A 15,846-nucleotide genomic window follows, 5' to 3' on the forward strand; every position below is an offset into this window, starting at 1 on the left:
TTAAAAAGAGCCTGGAACCTCTCTCCCCTCTCCCTTGCCCCTCTTCCTTCCATGTTATCTCTGCACATGCAGGCTACCCTTTGCCTTCTACCATGACCGGAAACAGCCACCTCACCAGAAGCTGAGCAGATGCTGGTACCATGCTTCTTGTGCAACCTGCAGGATGATGAGCCAACTAAACCCCTTTTCTTTACAAATTACCCAGCCTCAGGTATTTCCTTATAGCAACACAAATAGACTGTGATAGAAAGCAGAGGCTACTTATCCATGAAACCCTAAGTGTACCTGCTTACAGGAAGGTAGAAGCTTTGTCTGGCCAACCTCTCCTTAGCTTTGTTAATTTGGGTGGGAAAACTATAAACAACCCTGTAACCCTTATGTTACTCATAAGTGTTAGCCCTCCTCCTTTACTTCTTAGCCCAAATGAACCTGAATATCCCTCTTTCACATATTTCCACCACTGCAAAACAGATGGAGGATAGAAATCCAAAGAATGGGTCACTCAGGGACAGCAGGAGGCTCACAATGAAACTGAATCTTTGAGTAACAATCTAAATAACCACCACTTCAAATTCCTAAAGTTTCTTCAGTGATTTATTTGAAAAAGTGTTAAAATCCTACAGGTTGAGAGAGAGATATCCAAGATGGCCGGTTAGGAGCAGCTCAGTATTGCAGCTCCAGTGAAAGCGCAGAGGGTGAGTGGACGCCGCATTTCCAGACGGATTTTTATTGCCCACAGACCAGGAGATTCCCACGTGGAGGAGCCCCACGGGTTGCCAGCGTGGCTGTTTTGCCGGCGCCCCGGGACGGCGGCGCGGCGGTTCCCAGTGTAGAGTAAACGGGACTGAGTCACCACCTAGCCAGCAAGGGGAGCTGAAACAGGGAGCCAGGCCAGGAGATTCCCGGGCAAAAAAGCACACAAATCTCAGAGCCGCGGTTTCAGCCGGCGCAGTGGGTTGCCGCATGGGAAATCACACAGATCCCAGCACCTTTTTCAACAGGTGACCAGGACACCTGGGAGAGAGCCGACCGTTCAACTAAAAAACAAAAGGCTCTGAGGCAGGGAGCCAGGTGATCAGGCCCGGCTGGTCCCACCCCCACAAAAACAAAAAAACAGCAATTGGAAACACTCTGGGTTGAGAGTTTCACAGCAAGCACAGCTGAACCTGGGATGGTCCAGCTCTGTGGGGGAGGGGCCTCTACCATTACCGAGGCACTCCATCACTACGGACGCAGCCCACCCTTGCCGAGGCAGCCCGCCGTTGCCGAGGCAACCCACCATTACAGAGAGAGTCATCATTACAAAAGCAGGACACCATTGCCGAGGCAGTTCTAACTACACCCATATAAACGGGACTGCAGGGAAGTTCACACAGCAGCTGGGCAGACCCCACAGCAGCTCAGCAAAGCCCCTGCAGGCAGAGAGTGACTGGGCTGCCTCCTTGTGGGCAGGGCAGCCCTGAAGGGGAAAAAAAAAAAAGGCAGCAGCACAGCAGAAACTCATAAAGCCCTAACTCCCTGGGACAGAACACCTGGGAAAAAAAGGGGTTTATGAGTTCTGCTGCTGCAGACTTAAACGTACCTGCCCAGCAGCTCTGAATGAACAATGGAGCTCACAGCTCAGCACTTGAGCTATTATAAAGGACAGACTGTTTCCTCAAGCAGCTCCCTGACCCCCGTATATCCAAAGAGTCACCTCATAAAGGAGAGCTCAGACTGACATTTGGCAGGTATCCTTCTGGGACAAAGCAGAAGAAGAAACTGGTAGCAACCTTTACTGTTCGGCAGCTGCTGCAAGTGATCCCCAGGCAAGTAGAGCCTGCAGTGGACCTCAGCAGTCCTACAAGAGAGGCCAGACAGTTAAAAGGAAAACTAAGAAACAGAAGTAACTTCATCATCGACAAACAGGACGTCCACTCAGAGACCCAATCAGAAAGTCAGCAACTACAAAGTCAACAGGTGGATAAATCCACAAAGATGGGAAGAAACCAGCACAAAAAGGATGAAAACACCCGAAACCAGAACACCTCTCCTCCTACAAGGGATCACAACTCCTCACCAGCAAGGGAACAAGACTGGATGGAGAATGAGTGTGATGAAATGACAGAATCAGGCTTCAGAAGGTGGGTAATAAGAAACTTCCGTGAGCTAAAAGAACATGTTCTCACCCAATGCAAAGAAACTAAGAACCTTGAAAAAAGATTTGATGAAATGCTAACGAGAATGGACAACTTAGAGAGGAATATGAGTGAATTGATGGAGCTGAAAAACACAACACGAGAACTTTGCGAAGCATGCACAAGTTTCAATAGCCGAATTGACCAAGCAGAAGAAAGGATATCAGAGGTCGAAGATCAACTCAACGAAATAAAATGAGAAGGTAAGATTAGAGAAAACAGGGTAAAAAGGAATGAACAAAGTCAACAAGAAATATGGGACTACGTGAAAAGACCTAATCCACGTTTGATAGGTGTACCCGAATGTGACGAAGAGAATGCATCCAAGCTGGAAAATACTCTTCAGGATATTATCCAGGAAAACTTCCCCAACCTAGCAAGGCAGGCCAATATTCAAGTCCAGGAAATATAGAGAACATCACAAAGATATTCCTTAAGAAGAGCAACCCCGGCCGGGCGCGGTGGCTCAAGCCTGTAATCCCAGCACTTTGGGAGGCCGAGGCGGGTGGATCACGAGGTCAAGAGATCGAGACCATCCTGGTCAACATGGTGAAACCCTGTCTCTACTAATACAAAAAATTAGCTGGGCACGGTGGTGCGTGTCTGTAATCCCAGCTACTCAGGAGGCTGAGGCAGGAGAATTGCCTGAACCCAGGAGGTGGAGGTTGCAGTGAGCCGAGATCGCGCCATTGCACTCCAGCCTGGGTAACAAGAGCGAAACTCCGTCTCAAAAAAAAAAAAAAAAAAAAAAAAAAAAGAAGAGCAACCCCAAGGCACATAATCCTCAGATTCACCAGGGTTGAAATGAAGGAGAAAATGCTACAGGCAGCCAGAGAGAAAGGTCGGGTTACCCACAAAGGGAAGTCCATCAGACTTGCAGCAGATCTCTCAGCAGAAACCCTACAAGCTAGAAGAGAGTGGGGGCCAATATTCAACATCCTTAAAGAAAAGACCTTTCAACCCAGAATTTCATATCCAGCCAAACTAAGCTTCATAAGTGAAGGAAAAATGAAATCCTTTGTGAACAAGCAAGTACTCAGAGATTTCATCACCACCAGACCTGCTTTACAAGAGCTCCTGAAAGAGGCACTACATATAGAAAAGAACAACCAGTACCAGCCACTCCAAAAACATACCAAATGGTAAAGAGCACCAACACAATGAAGAATCTGCATCAACTAACAGGCAAAACAGCCGGCTAGCATCAAAATAGCAGTATCAAATTCACACATAACAATATTAACCCTAAACGTAAATGGATTAAATGCCCCAATCAAAAGACACGGACTGGCAAATTGGATAAAAAGCCAAAACCCATCAGTGTGCTGTATCCAGGAAACCCATCTCACATGCAAGGATACATAAAGGCTCAAAATAAAGGGATGGAGGAAGATATACCAAGCAAATGGAGAGCAAAAAAAAAGCAGGAGTTGCAATTCTCATCTCTGATAAAATAGACTTTAAAGCAACAAAGGTCAAAAGAGACAAAGAAGGACACTACATAATGGTAAAAGGATCAATGCAACAAGAAGAGCTAATGATCCTAAATATATATGCACCTAATACAGGAGCACCCAGATACATAAGACAAGTTCTTAATGACTTACAAAGAGACCTAGACTCCCACACAATAATAGTTGGAGACTTCAACACACCATTGTCAATATTAGACAGATAAACGAGACAGAAAATTAACAAGGATATCCAGGACTTGAACTCAGACCTGGACCAAGCAAACCTAATAGACATTTACAGAACTCTCCACCCCAAATCCACAGAATATACATTCTTCTCAGCACCACGTCACACCTACTCTAAAATCGACCACATAATTGGAAGTAAATCACTCCTCAGCAAATGCAAAAGAATGGAAACAATAACAGTGTCTCAGACCACAGTGCAATCAAGTTAGAACTCAGAATTCAGAAACCAACCCAGAACCGCACAGCTTCATGGAAACTGAACAACTTTCTCTTGAATGTTGACTGGATAAACAATGAAATGAAGGCAGAAATAAAGATGTTCTTCGAAACCAACGAGAACGAAGACACCACATACCAGAATCTCTGGGACACATTTAAAGCAGTCTCTAGAGGAAAATATATAGCAATAAGTGCCCACATGAGAAGAAAGGAGAGATCTAAAATTAACACCCTGTCATCAAAACTGAAAGAGCTAGAGGAGCAACATCAAAAAAATTCAAAAGCTAGCAGAAGACAAGAAATAACTAAGATCAGAGCAGAACTGAGGGAGATAGAGATACGAAAAAACCCTTCAAAAAATCAATAAATCCAGGAGCTGGTTTTTTGAAAAGATCAACAAAATAGACAGACCACTAGCCAGATTAATAAAAAAGAAAAGAGAGAATAACCAAATAGATGCAATAAAAAATGATAAAGGGGATATCATCACAGATGCCACAGAAATTCAAACCATCATCAGAGATTATTACAAACAACTCTATGCACATAAACTAGAAAACCTGGAGGAAATAGATAAATTCCTGGACAGCTGCCTCCTCCCGAGCCTAAACCAGGAAGAAGGCGAAACCCTGAATAGACCAATAACAAGGTCTGAAGTCGAGGCAGCAATTAAGAGCCTACCACCCAAAAAAAGCCCAGGTCCAGATGGGTTCACAGCTGAATTCTACCAGACATACAAAGAGGAGCTGGTGCCATTCCTTCTGAAACTATTCCAAACAATCCAAAAAGGGAATCCTTCCCAAATCATTTTATGAGACCAACATCACCCTGATACCAAAACCCAGAAGAGACTCAACAAGAAAAGAAAACTTCAGGCCAATATCCGTGATGAACATAGATGCAAACATCTTCAATAAAATAGTGGCAAATCGAATGCAACAGCACATCAAAAAGCTTAGCCACCATGATCAAGTAGGATTCATCCCGGGGATGCAAGTCTGGTTCAACATACGCAAGTCTATAAACATAATTCACCACATAAACAGAACCAAAGACAAAAACCACATGATTATCTCAATTGATGCAGAGAAGGCCTTTGACAAAATTCAACAGCCCTTTATGCTAAAAACCCTCAATACACTAGGTATTGCTGGAACGTATCTCAAAATAATAAAAGCTATTTATGACAAACCAACAGCCAATATCATACTGAAAGGGCAAAAAATGGAAGCATTCCCTTTGAAATCTGGCACTAGACAAGGATGCCCTCTCTCACCACTCCTATTCAATATAGTACTGGAAGTTCTAGCCAGAGCAATCAGGCAAGAAAAAGAAATAAAGGGTATTCAAATAGGAAAGGAGGAAGTCAAATTGTCTCTATTTGCAGACAACATGATTGTATATCTAGAAGATCCCATCATCTCAGCCCAAAATCTCCTCAAACTCATAAGCAACTTCAGCAAAGTCTCAGGATACAAAATCAATGTGCAAAAATCACAAGCATTCCTATACACCAATAACAGACTTAAAGAGAGCCAAATCAAGAACGAACTGCCATTCACAATTGCTGCAAAGAGAATAAAATACCTAGGAATACAACTAACAAGGAACGTAAAGGACCTCTTCAAGGAGAACTACAAACCACTGCTCAACGAAATAAAAGAGGACACAAATAGATGGAGAAACATTCCATGTTCATGGTTAGGAAGAATCAATATTGTGAAAATGGCCATACTGCCCAAAGTAATATACAGATTTAATACTATCCCCATCAAGCTACCAATGACCTTCTTCACAGAACTGGAAAAAAACACCTTAAAATTCATATGGAACCTAAAGAGAGCCCGCATAGCCAAGTCAATTCTAAGCAAAAAGAACAAAGTGGGAGGCACCACACTACCGGATATCAAACTATACTATAAGGCAACAGTAATCAAAACAGCATGGTACTGGTACCAAAACAGAGATATAGACCAATGGAACAGAACAGAGGCCTCAGGTCTACAACCATCTGATCTTTGACAAACCTGACAAAAACAAGCAATGGGGAAAGGACTCCCTGTTTAATAAGTGGCATTGGGAAAACTGGCTAGCCATATGCAGAAAGCAGAAACTGGACCCCTTCCTGACACCTTACACTAAAATTAACTCCAGATGGATTAAAGACTTGAACATAAGACCTAACACCATAAAAACCCTAGAAGAAAACCTAGGCAAAACCATTCAGGACATAGGCATAGGCAAGGACTTCATGACCAAAACACCAAAAGCACTGGCAACAAAAGCCAAAATAAACAAACGGGACCTAATCAAACTCCACAGCTTCTGCACGGCAAAAGAAACGGTCATTAGAGTGAATCGGCAACCAACAGAATGGGAAAAAATTTTTGCAGCTTACCCATCTGACAAAGGGCTGATACCCAGAATTTACAACAAACTAAAACAGATTTACAAGAAAAGAACAAACAAGCCCATTCAAAAGTGGGTGAGGGATATGAACAGATACTTTACAAAAGAAGACATACATGAGGCCAACAAACATATGAAAAAATGCTCATCATCACTGGTCATTAGAGAAATGCAAATCAAAACTACATTGAGATACCATCTCACGCCAGTTAGAATGGCAATCATTAAAAAATCTGGAGACAACAGATGCTGGAGAGGATGTGGAGAAATAGGAACACTTTTACACTGTTGGTGGGAGTGTAAATTAGTTCAACCATTGTGGAAGACAGTGTGGCGATTCCTCAAGGACCTAGAAATAGAAATTCCATTTGACCCAGCAATCCCATTACTGGTATATATCCAAAGGATTATAAATCGTTCTACTATAAGGACACATGCACATGAATGTTCATTGCAGCACAGTTTACAACAGCAAAGACCTGGAACCAACCCAAATGCCCATTGATGATAGACTGGACAGGAAAAATGTGGCACATATACACCATGGAATATTATGCAGCCATCAAAAACGATGAGTTCGCGTCATTTGTAGGGACATGGATGAACCTGGAAACTATCATTCTCAGCAAACTGACACAAGAACACAAAATCAAACACCACATGTTCTCACTCATAGGGGGTATTGAACAATGAGAACACATGGACACAGGGAGGGGAGCACTATACACTGGGGTCTGTTGGGGGGAAATAGGGGAGGGACAGCGGGAGGTGGGGAGTTGGGGAGAGATAGCATGGCGAGAAATGCCACATATAGGTGAAGGGGAGGAAGGCAGCAAATCACACTGCCACGTATGCACCTATGCAACAATCTTGCATGTTCTTCACATGTACCCCAAAACCTAAAATGCAATAAAAAAAAAATCCTACAGGTTTCTGGCACTTAACAGATGGTCAAGAAATGCTTAATAAGACTTATCATACCCTTAAATACATCATCTCATTTCATCTTAGTAACAACCCTAACAGCAGGCATATTATGAACCCACTTTAAAGGTGAGGCAATTAAGGCTTAGAGGTTAGAAGGGCCTCCCGGGGACCTCAACAACAGGGCAAAAGGAACACACGAACACCAAGATCGCTGATCCCAGGATCTGGATACTAACCACACACAACACACTAGCTCTATTCAGGGTAACCTGGAATAAGCCTGTGGACCCAAGGCCTGCATCCAACCTTGACCCGCTATCTGATGGGACTTCATCCCTCACCTATCCAAATACAGCAAAGATACGGGGCACCTAAAAATAGCTTTTAGCAAAATATTAGGGGTGATCTGCTGCCCAGGATTCATCTCTGCACACACTGCTGATGCCAGGGAAAAAGCTCATCACTTCCCTCCCTGGGGATGGAGTGGCTGCAAGGCCTGAAATATACAGAGATTACACAGTGCCTCTGCCCTTTAAGTTCCCTGTAAATATGTGGATGGAGTGAGTGAGAAAGACTGCCGCTCAGGTCCATCTGGTAGTTATTTTCTTTACAAGAGTAATCATTATGTTACACCACTTCCCTTTCTTATTGGAATTGGCTTATTAGGATGCTATTAGTCAACGGGAGACAGAGGTTAACCCATGGCTAAAAAGCTTGGGTGAGCAAAGAATAGTAAGACTTGTGTTTTCAAAGGCATACGTGGGTGTCTGATCGATCCCCTGGGTTAAAGCTGCTCAATTTTACCTTTCTATCCAATGGTGCCTACCACAGGGCCTGGCACTAGGGGTATGAGAATGTGAGGAGCTAAACTGCAGAACACATTTGGAAGAACTTCACTTCATTCCTACTGTTAACCACTCTTAAAATTACCAGGATAAAAATTAAAGACATGTGTTCATATTCCATCCAGGATATCATCTCTTCATTTTGTCTAAATCTTTTTTTTTTTTTTTTGACAGGGTCTCACTGTTGCCCAGGCTTAAGTACAGTGGCATGATCTTGGCTCATGGCAAACTCCGCCTCCAGAGTCGAAGCGCTTCTCCTGCCTCAGCCTCCCCAGTAGCTGAGACTACAGGTGTGTACCACCATACCTGGCTAATTTTTGTATTTTTAGTAGAGACAGGGTTTCACCATGTTGGCCAGACTGATCTCAAACTCCTGACCTCAAGTGATCTGCCCGTCTAGGCCTCCCAAAGTGCTGAGATTACAGGTATGAGCCACCGCGCCCAGCCTACATCTCTTTTATAGGTAGGATGTTTCGTTTTGTACTCCATGCGCTCTACACTGGACCTGTTTAAGTGAGAACATGGTATGGGATGAAAACACTTCATGGACCAGAAGCCAACAGGTAAACTAACATGAGCCAGCAGAGGATACTTGCTACGTTAAGTCTTAACTTTCTGAGCTTCTGTTTTTTCATCTGAAAATGAAAAGAGTCAGGGTAAGAGCACCTATCTCGCAGGGTCTTTCTGAGGATGAAATACAATAATGCATGTACACCTCCAATCCAAACAGTACTTGGCATCTTTAATAATGGTACTTTGGAAGCTTCTGTGAGACTTCAGAGAAGAGCACTGTCTCAGGAAAAAAATTTTTCTTATTTTGGTAACAGTGTCAGCTCAGAGATAGGCAACACTGGGTTCAAATCCCTGCTCTACATTTAGAATATAACTCCTAGTCTTAATCTTTCATAATCTGCCACTCTCATTTAAAAAAAAGAGCTCTGTCTAATGAAGAAGATGGAGAAGTTAACGTATGCATATATAGAAAGCATCTTATGTGTACGGCATCCGGTGGAATTCAATGAATACTATTTCCTTTCCTTTTAAGCTACTTGGTCCATGGTCCAGTGCATAATTGCCTTATAAATAGATTCTTCCTCATCAAATATTTTTATAGCGAGGCAATCGCCATTTCTGAACACAGAAAGAACCACTTACAGATAAATCTCAACAGAATTGCCAATTCAAATTGTCTGGTTATGCTCATTTAATCCAGTGTAGCTGGGTAACATATTTGTAAACCAAATCCTAATTTTTCTTATAAATCACTGAAATGAAATAGAAGTGACAATGTATAATTTTGTTTTTTTAGCAGAAGTAGGCTGTTTTGTTAGATAAACTATGGAATGGCTCTATGTAGAAGCTTTTCAGAAACAAAATTTACTTCATGGTGAATACTCTAATAGATACATTTTAAAATATTTGGACATCTGGAGCACCTTTTGATACAATTGTCTATCAGATTCACTTATTTCCAGTTCTGAAAAGGACAAAATAGTTTCTGGGATTTGGGGTTTATAAAACTTGATCTGGGTGGATCTAGTGGAACAAAAATAATGTCTTCCCTAAACCTGGAAACAATTTTGTTAACTGGGGCATCACGGAGAAACTCATTCTTCTTAAACACAAGCCCGCTTTTGGTTAGCAACCTGAAAAATTCTGATGACTGCCAAGACAAGCCTTTCAATCTTGAACTCATCACCAAATGACTACATATCAAGAGCTTATATAGTACACATGGCAATGGATTAGTGCCACAGACATGGCTCCGGACAAGGCAGACTCTTCCACTTATTTAGTTACAGCTATGATAAATGTCATGCAGGACAGTTACCAAAGTGAGAGTCTCAAGGCACGAGATGTAGTCTGTGAGGTCCGAGAGGCCTGGCTTCCTAGGGGCAGTGATGCTTGAGCTGAGATGAGAAGAACAGAAAGAGAGATTGTCTAGTGATGTGCAAATCCTAAGTGCAGACAGAAAGGCTGTGGACAGGAGGGGAGAGGTGGAAAATTTGCGGGTTCCTTAGTGCAGAGTATGGGGCAAGACTGTTCCAGGTAGACAGAGGAGCAGGTGCAAAGGCCCAGAGACAGAAAGGAGCTCAGTGGCACACGAGTGGACTCTCCGAGACATGAGAAGCTGGAAGAAGAGGATGAAGGGGAGAAGAATCTTGGCAGATGGAAGCCAGTAGGATCTAAGCATGTTGGACCTTACAGCCACCCAAGAGAAATGGGAAGGCATAGGAAGCTTGAGGGAGAGTGATAAAAGATTTACATTTCTAAGAGATTATTCCTGATGCTAGGAACAGAAGGAATTGAAGAAGAGCAGTAAGATTTGTAGAGGAAAGAGTTATGGTCCAGGCAAGAGACAGTGCTTGAGACAAAGGCCAATTTTGCCCCCAAGGGACTTTTGGCAACGTCTGGAAATATTGTTGATACCACTTTGGAAGTGCTACTAGCATCTAGTAGGTAGGTAGGTAGATGCCAGGGATATTGCTAAATATCCTACAATGCAAAGGGCAGCTTCCCACTCTCATCACCACTACCACCACCACCACCACCACACCCACACCCAAGAATTATCCAGTTCAAAATGTTGGTAGTGCTGAGTTTCAGAAACCCTGGTTTGGACCAAGGTGGTCATTTAAATGAGGTGGAGAGCTGTGAATAGATTCAAGATGTATTTAGGTGGTAAAATCCACAGGATTCAATGATAGATTGGGATGGGAGGTTAAAGAACAAAAGGCATTGAGGATGTATCTCAAGTTTTTCAACAAATCCAAGGAAAGTTATGTCCAGAATGTTTCTTTTCCCAGAAAGAAGAGCAAAAAAGACGTTTCCTCTGGAGTGCTTTTGCTTTAAGAATCAGAGGGGTAAGTCAGAATGGGAAACTGAAGCTGGGCGCAGAACTCTTTCACTCAGGTATAGCAACTCAAGTCTGCTGCAGCTCAGATGTGGCCTCGGTGAGCTCAGAGATGCCTGTCTAGGCTACGATTATCTGTCATTTAACTACTAGACAGTCTGAGCTTTAAAATTTTATCCTGGTTTTAAGATCTGCAAGGTGTTTAGACAATGGTCAGTAAATCCGCAACTGTGTGAAGACCAATACATGTTTGGTCTCTACCTACCTGAGCGTAAGCTCTTCATCTAGCTTAGTAGCTACTTAAATGACCAGCATCATCTGGGAGCTCATTGGAAATGCAGAATCTCAGGCCCCTAGCCAGTCTTAATGGATCAGAATCTCTAGGGGTAAGACTGAGGAATCTCTGTGAAGCTCTCCAGTGACTCCAATCATGCTAAGGCTTGAGAATCCTTAATATAGCTCACATTGTAGAACAGAAGAAACAATGTCTATGCTGGTACAGCACTAACAAACCCTAAGTGCTCAGCAGGTGTCAAAAAAACCTGAAACCTAAGATAATTTAAAGAATGCCACATCATTTATGCAAGTTCTAGGCTGCTGAAGAGCTGGTACTGGAAATCTGAGTGTTTCTAATCTCCTTCGGCTTATAAGAGAGAAGCAAACATTAGGGCTTATTTTAAAAAGAAAATAAAAATGTTGCACATGTGAGTTTCCAGGCCATATAAATCTTTCTGCCTTTTAGAAGAGAATAAACAGTACCCAGCAGGAGCAGAGAGCCGGCCCAATGAAATAAACAAGTTCTTAAACAGCTTCCAGTGGGAGGGGTTTTATAGTTGACGCAGGAACAGCAAAAGCATTCAGCAAGGGCCACTGAGGGTTAATTCTGGGGCAAGGAGAGACAGCAAGCTTCCCTGTGGCCTGAGGCCAGCCAGGGTCTGAGGCCAGGGAAACCATCTAGAGCAGCTTGTGGGCCAGGCCATCCTTGGCTGTTCTGAAGGCTGGCACTAAGGTTCGTCAAAGTTCCAAGCAGGGCTCCAACTCCAGAACAAACCTCCATAAGTTCAAAATCAACATCTTGTCCCTAAGCTTAACATCCTTGTTTATGCTACTCACCAACCCAACGGAGCCTCAAAAACATCCACAGTTTTGATTCAAGTATCACATTTTTGACTCTGAGATTTTACCCAAACACTCCAGAAAGAAAACAGAAAGTTAAGAAGAATAATAAACTAGCTCAACAATAAATGATGCATAAACTCTGGGGCAGTGAATGGCTTATTTATAAATACGCGTCACTTAAAACAACGAAGGAAGTCCAGATGACAGCATAAACAGCAGAAACTCAGGAACTCCTTCACCCTAAATCTGGCGCCCGATTGAAGACCAAGCTTTGCCCTCTGTTTTGGTGATTCGAAGGCTCACACACTCACACCAGTCTTTTGTGTGCCTGTGAGGTCCTGGGTGAGCCGTGGAGCTGTAAATATTTGCCCTTCGCCCAGAGCTGGCCAGCTGCTGAGACTGCAGCTGACAGACAGGCCAGGGGCCAGGAAGGGAGGCCAGGTCGGAAAACTTGCAGGCCTGGTGTGCATGTATGGAAGGGGGGCGGGGAGAGGGAAGGGGGAGGCAAAGCAGACACAGGCCCCTGGGGGACCCTCGGGCAAATATTTTCCCCTTTCTGCCACACCATCTGGAGCAGGCAACCAGAGAAGGGCAGCAGGCCCAGGCCCCTCCCCAGGAAGGCAAAAGCACCCAGCTGTTGAAAATGTGGCTTTAGCAATCAGGAAAACCACTGGTTCTCAACCTGGGCGACTTTGCGCCATGCTCCCCACCCCCACCCGCACCACGCCTGGACACTTGACAATATTTGGATTGTCACTATTTGGGAGGAAGGCCAAGAATGCCACTAAACATCCTACAATGCACAGCACAGCCCTCCCTGCCCCCCCCAACTAAGAGTTATGGGGCCCAAAATGCCAATATGCCCCAAGCCTGAGAACTCTGAGGTAGAATCTGAGTACAAGTTCTGCTCCCTGGGTCACTATTTAATTTTGGACAAGTTCTATAACTTCTCGGAGTCTGTTCCCTCATCTCAAAGGATAACATAGGTAATGCATGTAAAGTGCTTCCTATTGTTGGTGGCACTTAATAAACACTTAATAAATGGTAGTTGTGGTTGCACTGAGGGACAACACGATAATGGTTAAGAACTGGGGCTGGAAAGATAGGCACACAAAGGTTCAACACGCAGCTTTGTACTCAAAAGCTGTGAGCCAGGCATGAAACTGACCCTTAATGAGCCTCAGCTTTTTCATCTACTAAATGGGAAGGGTCACACCTACCTCACTTGATTAAAAAGGAAATGACTGGGAAGAATGCAGCTGCCAGCCTGGAGCAAAGTAAACCCTCGCTCGTGGTGGCTGTTACAATTACACAGACTACCACAGCAAGGGAATTGCTCAGGTGGAGATCTTAAAAATAATTGTAGGTAACACTTGTTGAGCATTTACTCTCTGCCAGGCACAGCGCCAGGCCCTTCTTCTATAATCTCTCCCTGAAGCCTGACAAAAACCTTTCGCACTGAGGGAAATTGAGGGACCTGAGAATTAAGCCAGAAGGTCACCCAGCTGGTTAGCAAAAAAAATTTTGATTTTCAAATTAAAAAAAAATTGAAAACAGTTTTAATTCCAGAGGACTCACAATTATTACTTTATACTTGTTGAGGGCACAGTGGTCCTTTAATTCTTTCTGAAATCCCTGGATGAATACCTCAGGGGGTGCCTGGCTGTGTTTTTGCTCTGTATGTCACATCTCTAGGGACCATAGTTTCCAACTTTAGAGAGGTTAAGCAGCTTGCTCAAGGTCAGCCAGCTAGTTGGCAGCAAAACCCACGCTTGCATCCAGCTTTTACCCCAGAGGCCTCTCTTCTGGCATCCTTCTTAACTTACATTTGGCTGTAGGTTCCCCTCCCTCCACTTTTTTTTTTCTGGAATCCTAGATGATGCACGCATACAATTCACCCAATGTGTCCATCTTTCCTTTCCTGTGTGTCAGTCTATAGGTTTCCGACCTCGAGAGGGTCAGCAACTTGCCCGAGATCCCCCAGCTGGTCTGAGCAGCAAATCCTTTGAATGCAGTTTTGACTCTGGAGCTGCATTCTTCATTCTTATCCTACACTTGCTTATGGATTCTTTTTCGTTCTTCTAGAACCCCTGAAGCTGTGCAGCTATACTTTATAGGTTACTAGACTATAGGGACCATAGTGTCCCACCTCAGGCAGGTTCAGCGACCTGCACGTAGTGATACAGCTGGTAAGCACTGGAAGAAGAGAAAGGAAGCAGGGATGCTCCCGAGAAGCTCAGGGCATCCTGTACCCAAAGGGATGGGGCCGGGTCCTGGGTCCCCAGAGGGCTTGGTTGGAGGTCGGGGCGGGCAGCAGGCGCCTACCTTGCCGTCCGGCGGCGCGGCCACGCAGCGGCTGAGAGAGTCGAGGCGCGCGCTGTATTCGGTGAATTTCTTCTGGTAGCGCAGGGCGGTCATCTGTAGTTCGAGCTGCGCGGCGGCCAGCTGGGCCACCAGTGACTTCTCGCGCTTCCCAGCGCGCAGCGCCTCCTTCTTGAGCGCCTTGTGCAGCGCGCCCAGGCGGGCCTGCAGAGCGCCGTTGTGCGCCCGCAGCGCTCGCGCGCAGCAGTGACCGCCCGCGCGCTGCTCGCCGTGCGTCAGGGGCAGCCCGCAGCCCTCCTGGCAGCGGCCCACGGGCCGCGCATCGCACGCGTCGCGCATGTGCGCCTCCACGTCGCGCCGCAGCAGCACCTGGCCGCAGCCCGCGTGGCGGCAGCGCGCGGGCGCGAAGTCGCAGCGCTCGAGGTGCTCTGGCAGCTGCTGCAGCTTGACCACCCGGCCGCAGCCGCGCGCCGCGTACGCGCACTTGATGTCCAGCTTGAGGATCAGGCGCTTGAGCGGCAGGACGTGGTTGAGCTCTTTGGCAGACAAGCGACCGCGGCAGCGCGCCGGGCAGCTGCCCTCCTGCACCACCCAGGGCAGCACGCAGCCGGCGCAGAAGACGTGGCCGCACGGCGTGGTCAGCGGGTCCTCTAGGACCTTGTGGCACAGAGCGCACTTCAGGTCCGGGTCCACGTCGCCGTCGAAGCGGTCCAGCTCGAAGCCCATGGTGACGGCCAGGTCCCGGGGTCGCCGCCGGGCGGCCGGGCGCCCCCTCCCTCCCCACGAGGCGGCCCAGACAGGCCGGCTGCGCCGCCCGCCCGCTCGCTAGCTCTCCCCGGACTGAGCCTAATTGCTCCAGACTTCCTCGGAAAATGCCCGAGGAACAGGACTCCTCCGACCGTATATGCGCGAGCGCGAGCGCACATACATCTTGTCTCGGAGGCCTCCCGCCAGCCCCCAGGACAGGCGAGGAGGCTGGAAGGCAGAAACGCGTGGGAGGACACTGAGGCTCGCTAAACTGGACGGGCCCGCCCAAGACGCCAGACTGAAACCTCTTGGGAAACACTTTTCTGTTCTCTTACAGTCTACGCTATAGGAGACAAAACGCCAGCCGAGAAAAGCTCGCTGGGTTTGAAAGTGAGGCTGCTGCTTTCGCCCAGACGAATTCTCTTGGAGCCCCTTCCGGAACGGATCAAAACTTTTTTACTCCCTTCTCCCTCCCCCTTCCTCTAGTGGCTGATTGCAGAGGACTAAAAATATCCTGGGGCCCG

The 15,846-nt window shown here is 45.8% G+C and overlaps 1 protein-coding gene across 1 annotated transcript in view; it reads right to left on the reverse strand.

Annotated features, from left to right (window-relative positions):
* The window catches only part of PDZRN3 (PDZ domain containing ring finger 3), a 250,708-nt gene extending 235,291 nt beyond the window's left edge, over positions 1 to 15,417 (reverse strand). The window contains exon 1 of the mRNA XM_012474234.3: positions 14,579 to 15,417. Within this exon, the coding sequence (XP_012329657.1) occupies positions 14,579 to 15,301 (723 nt within the window). The 5' untranslated portion in view covers positions 15,302 to 15,417. The remainder of the gene's footprint in view (positions 1 to 14,578) is intronic.
* Between the last annotated feature and the right edge of the window lie 429 nt (positions 15,418 to 15,846).

This window comes from Aotus nancymaae, unplaced genomic scaffold, assembly GCF_030222135.1.
Source record: "Aotus nancymaae isolate 86718 unplaced genomic scaffold, 86718_ANA_hifiasm-v0.15.2.pri h1tg000046l, whole genome shotgun sequence".
Lineage (NCBI taxonomy): Eukaryota > Metazoa > Chordata > Mammalia > Primates > Aotidae > Aotus > Aotus nancymaae.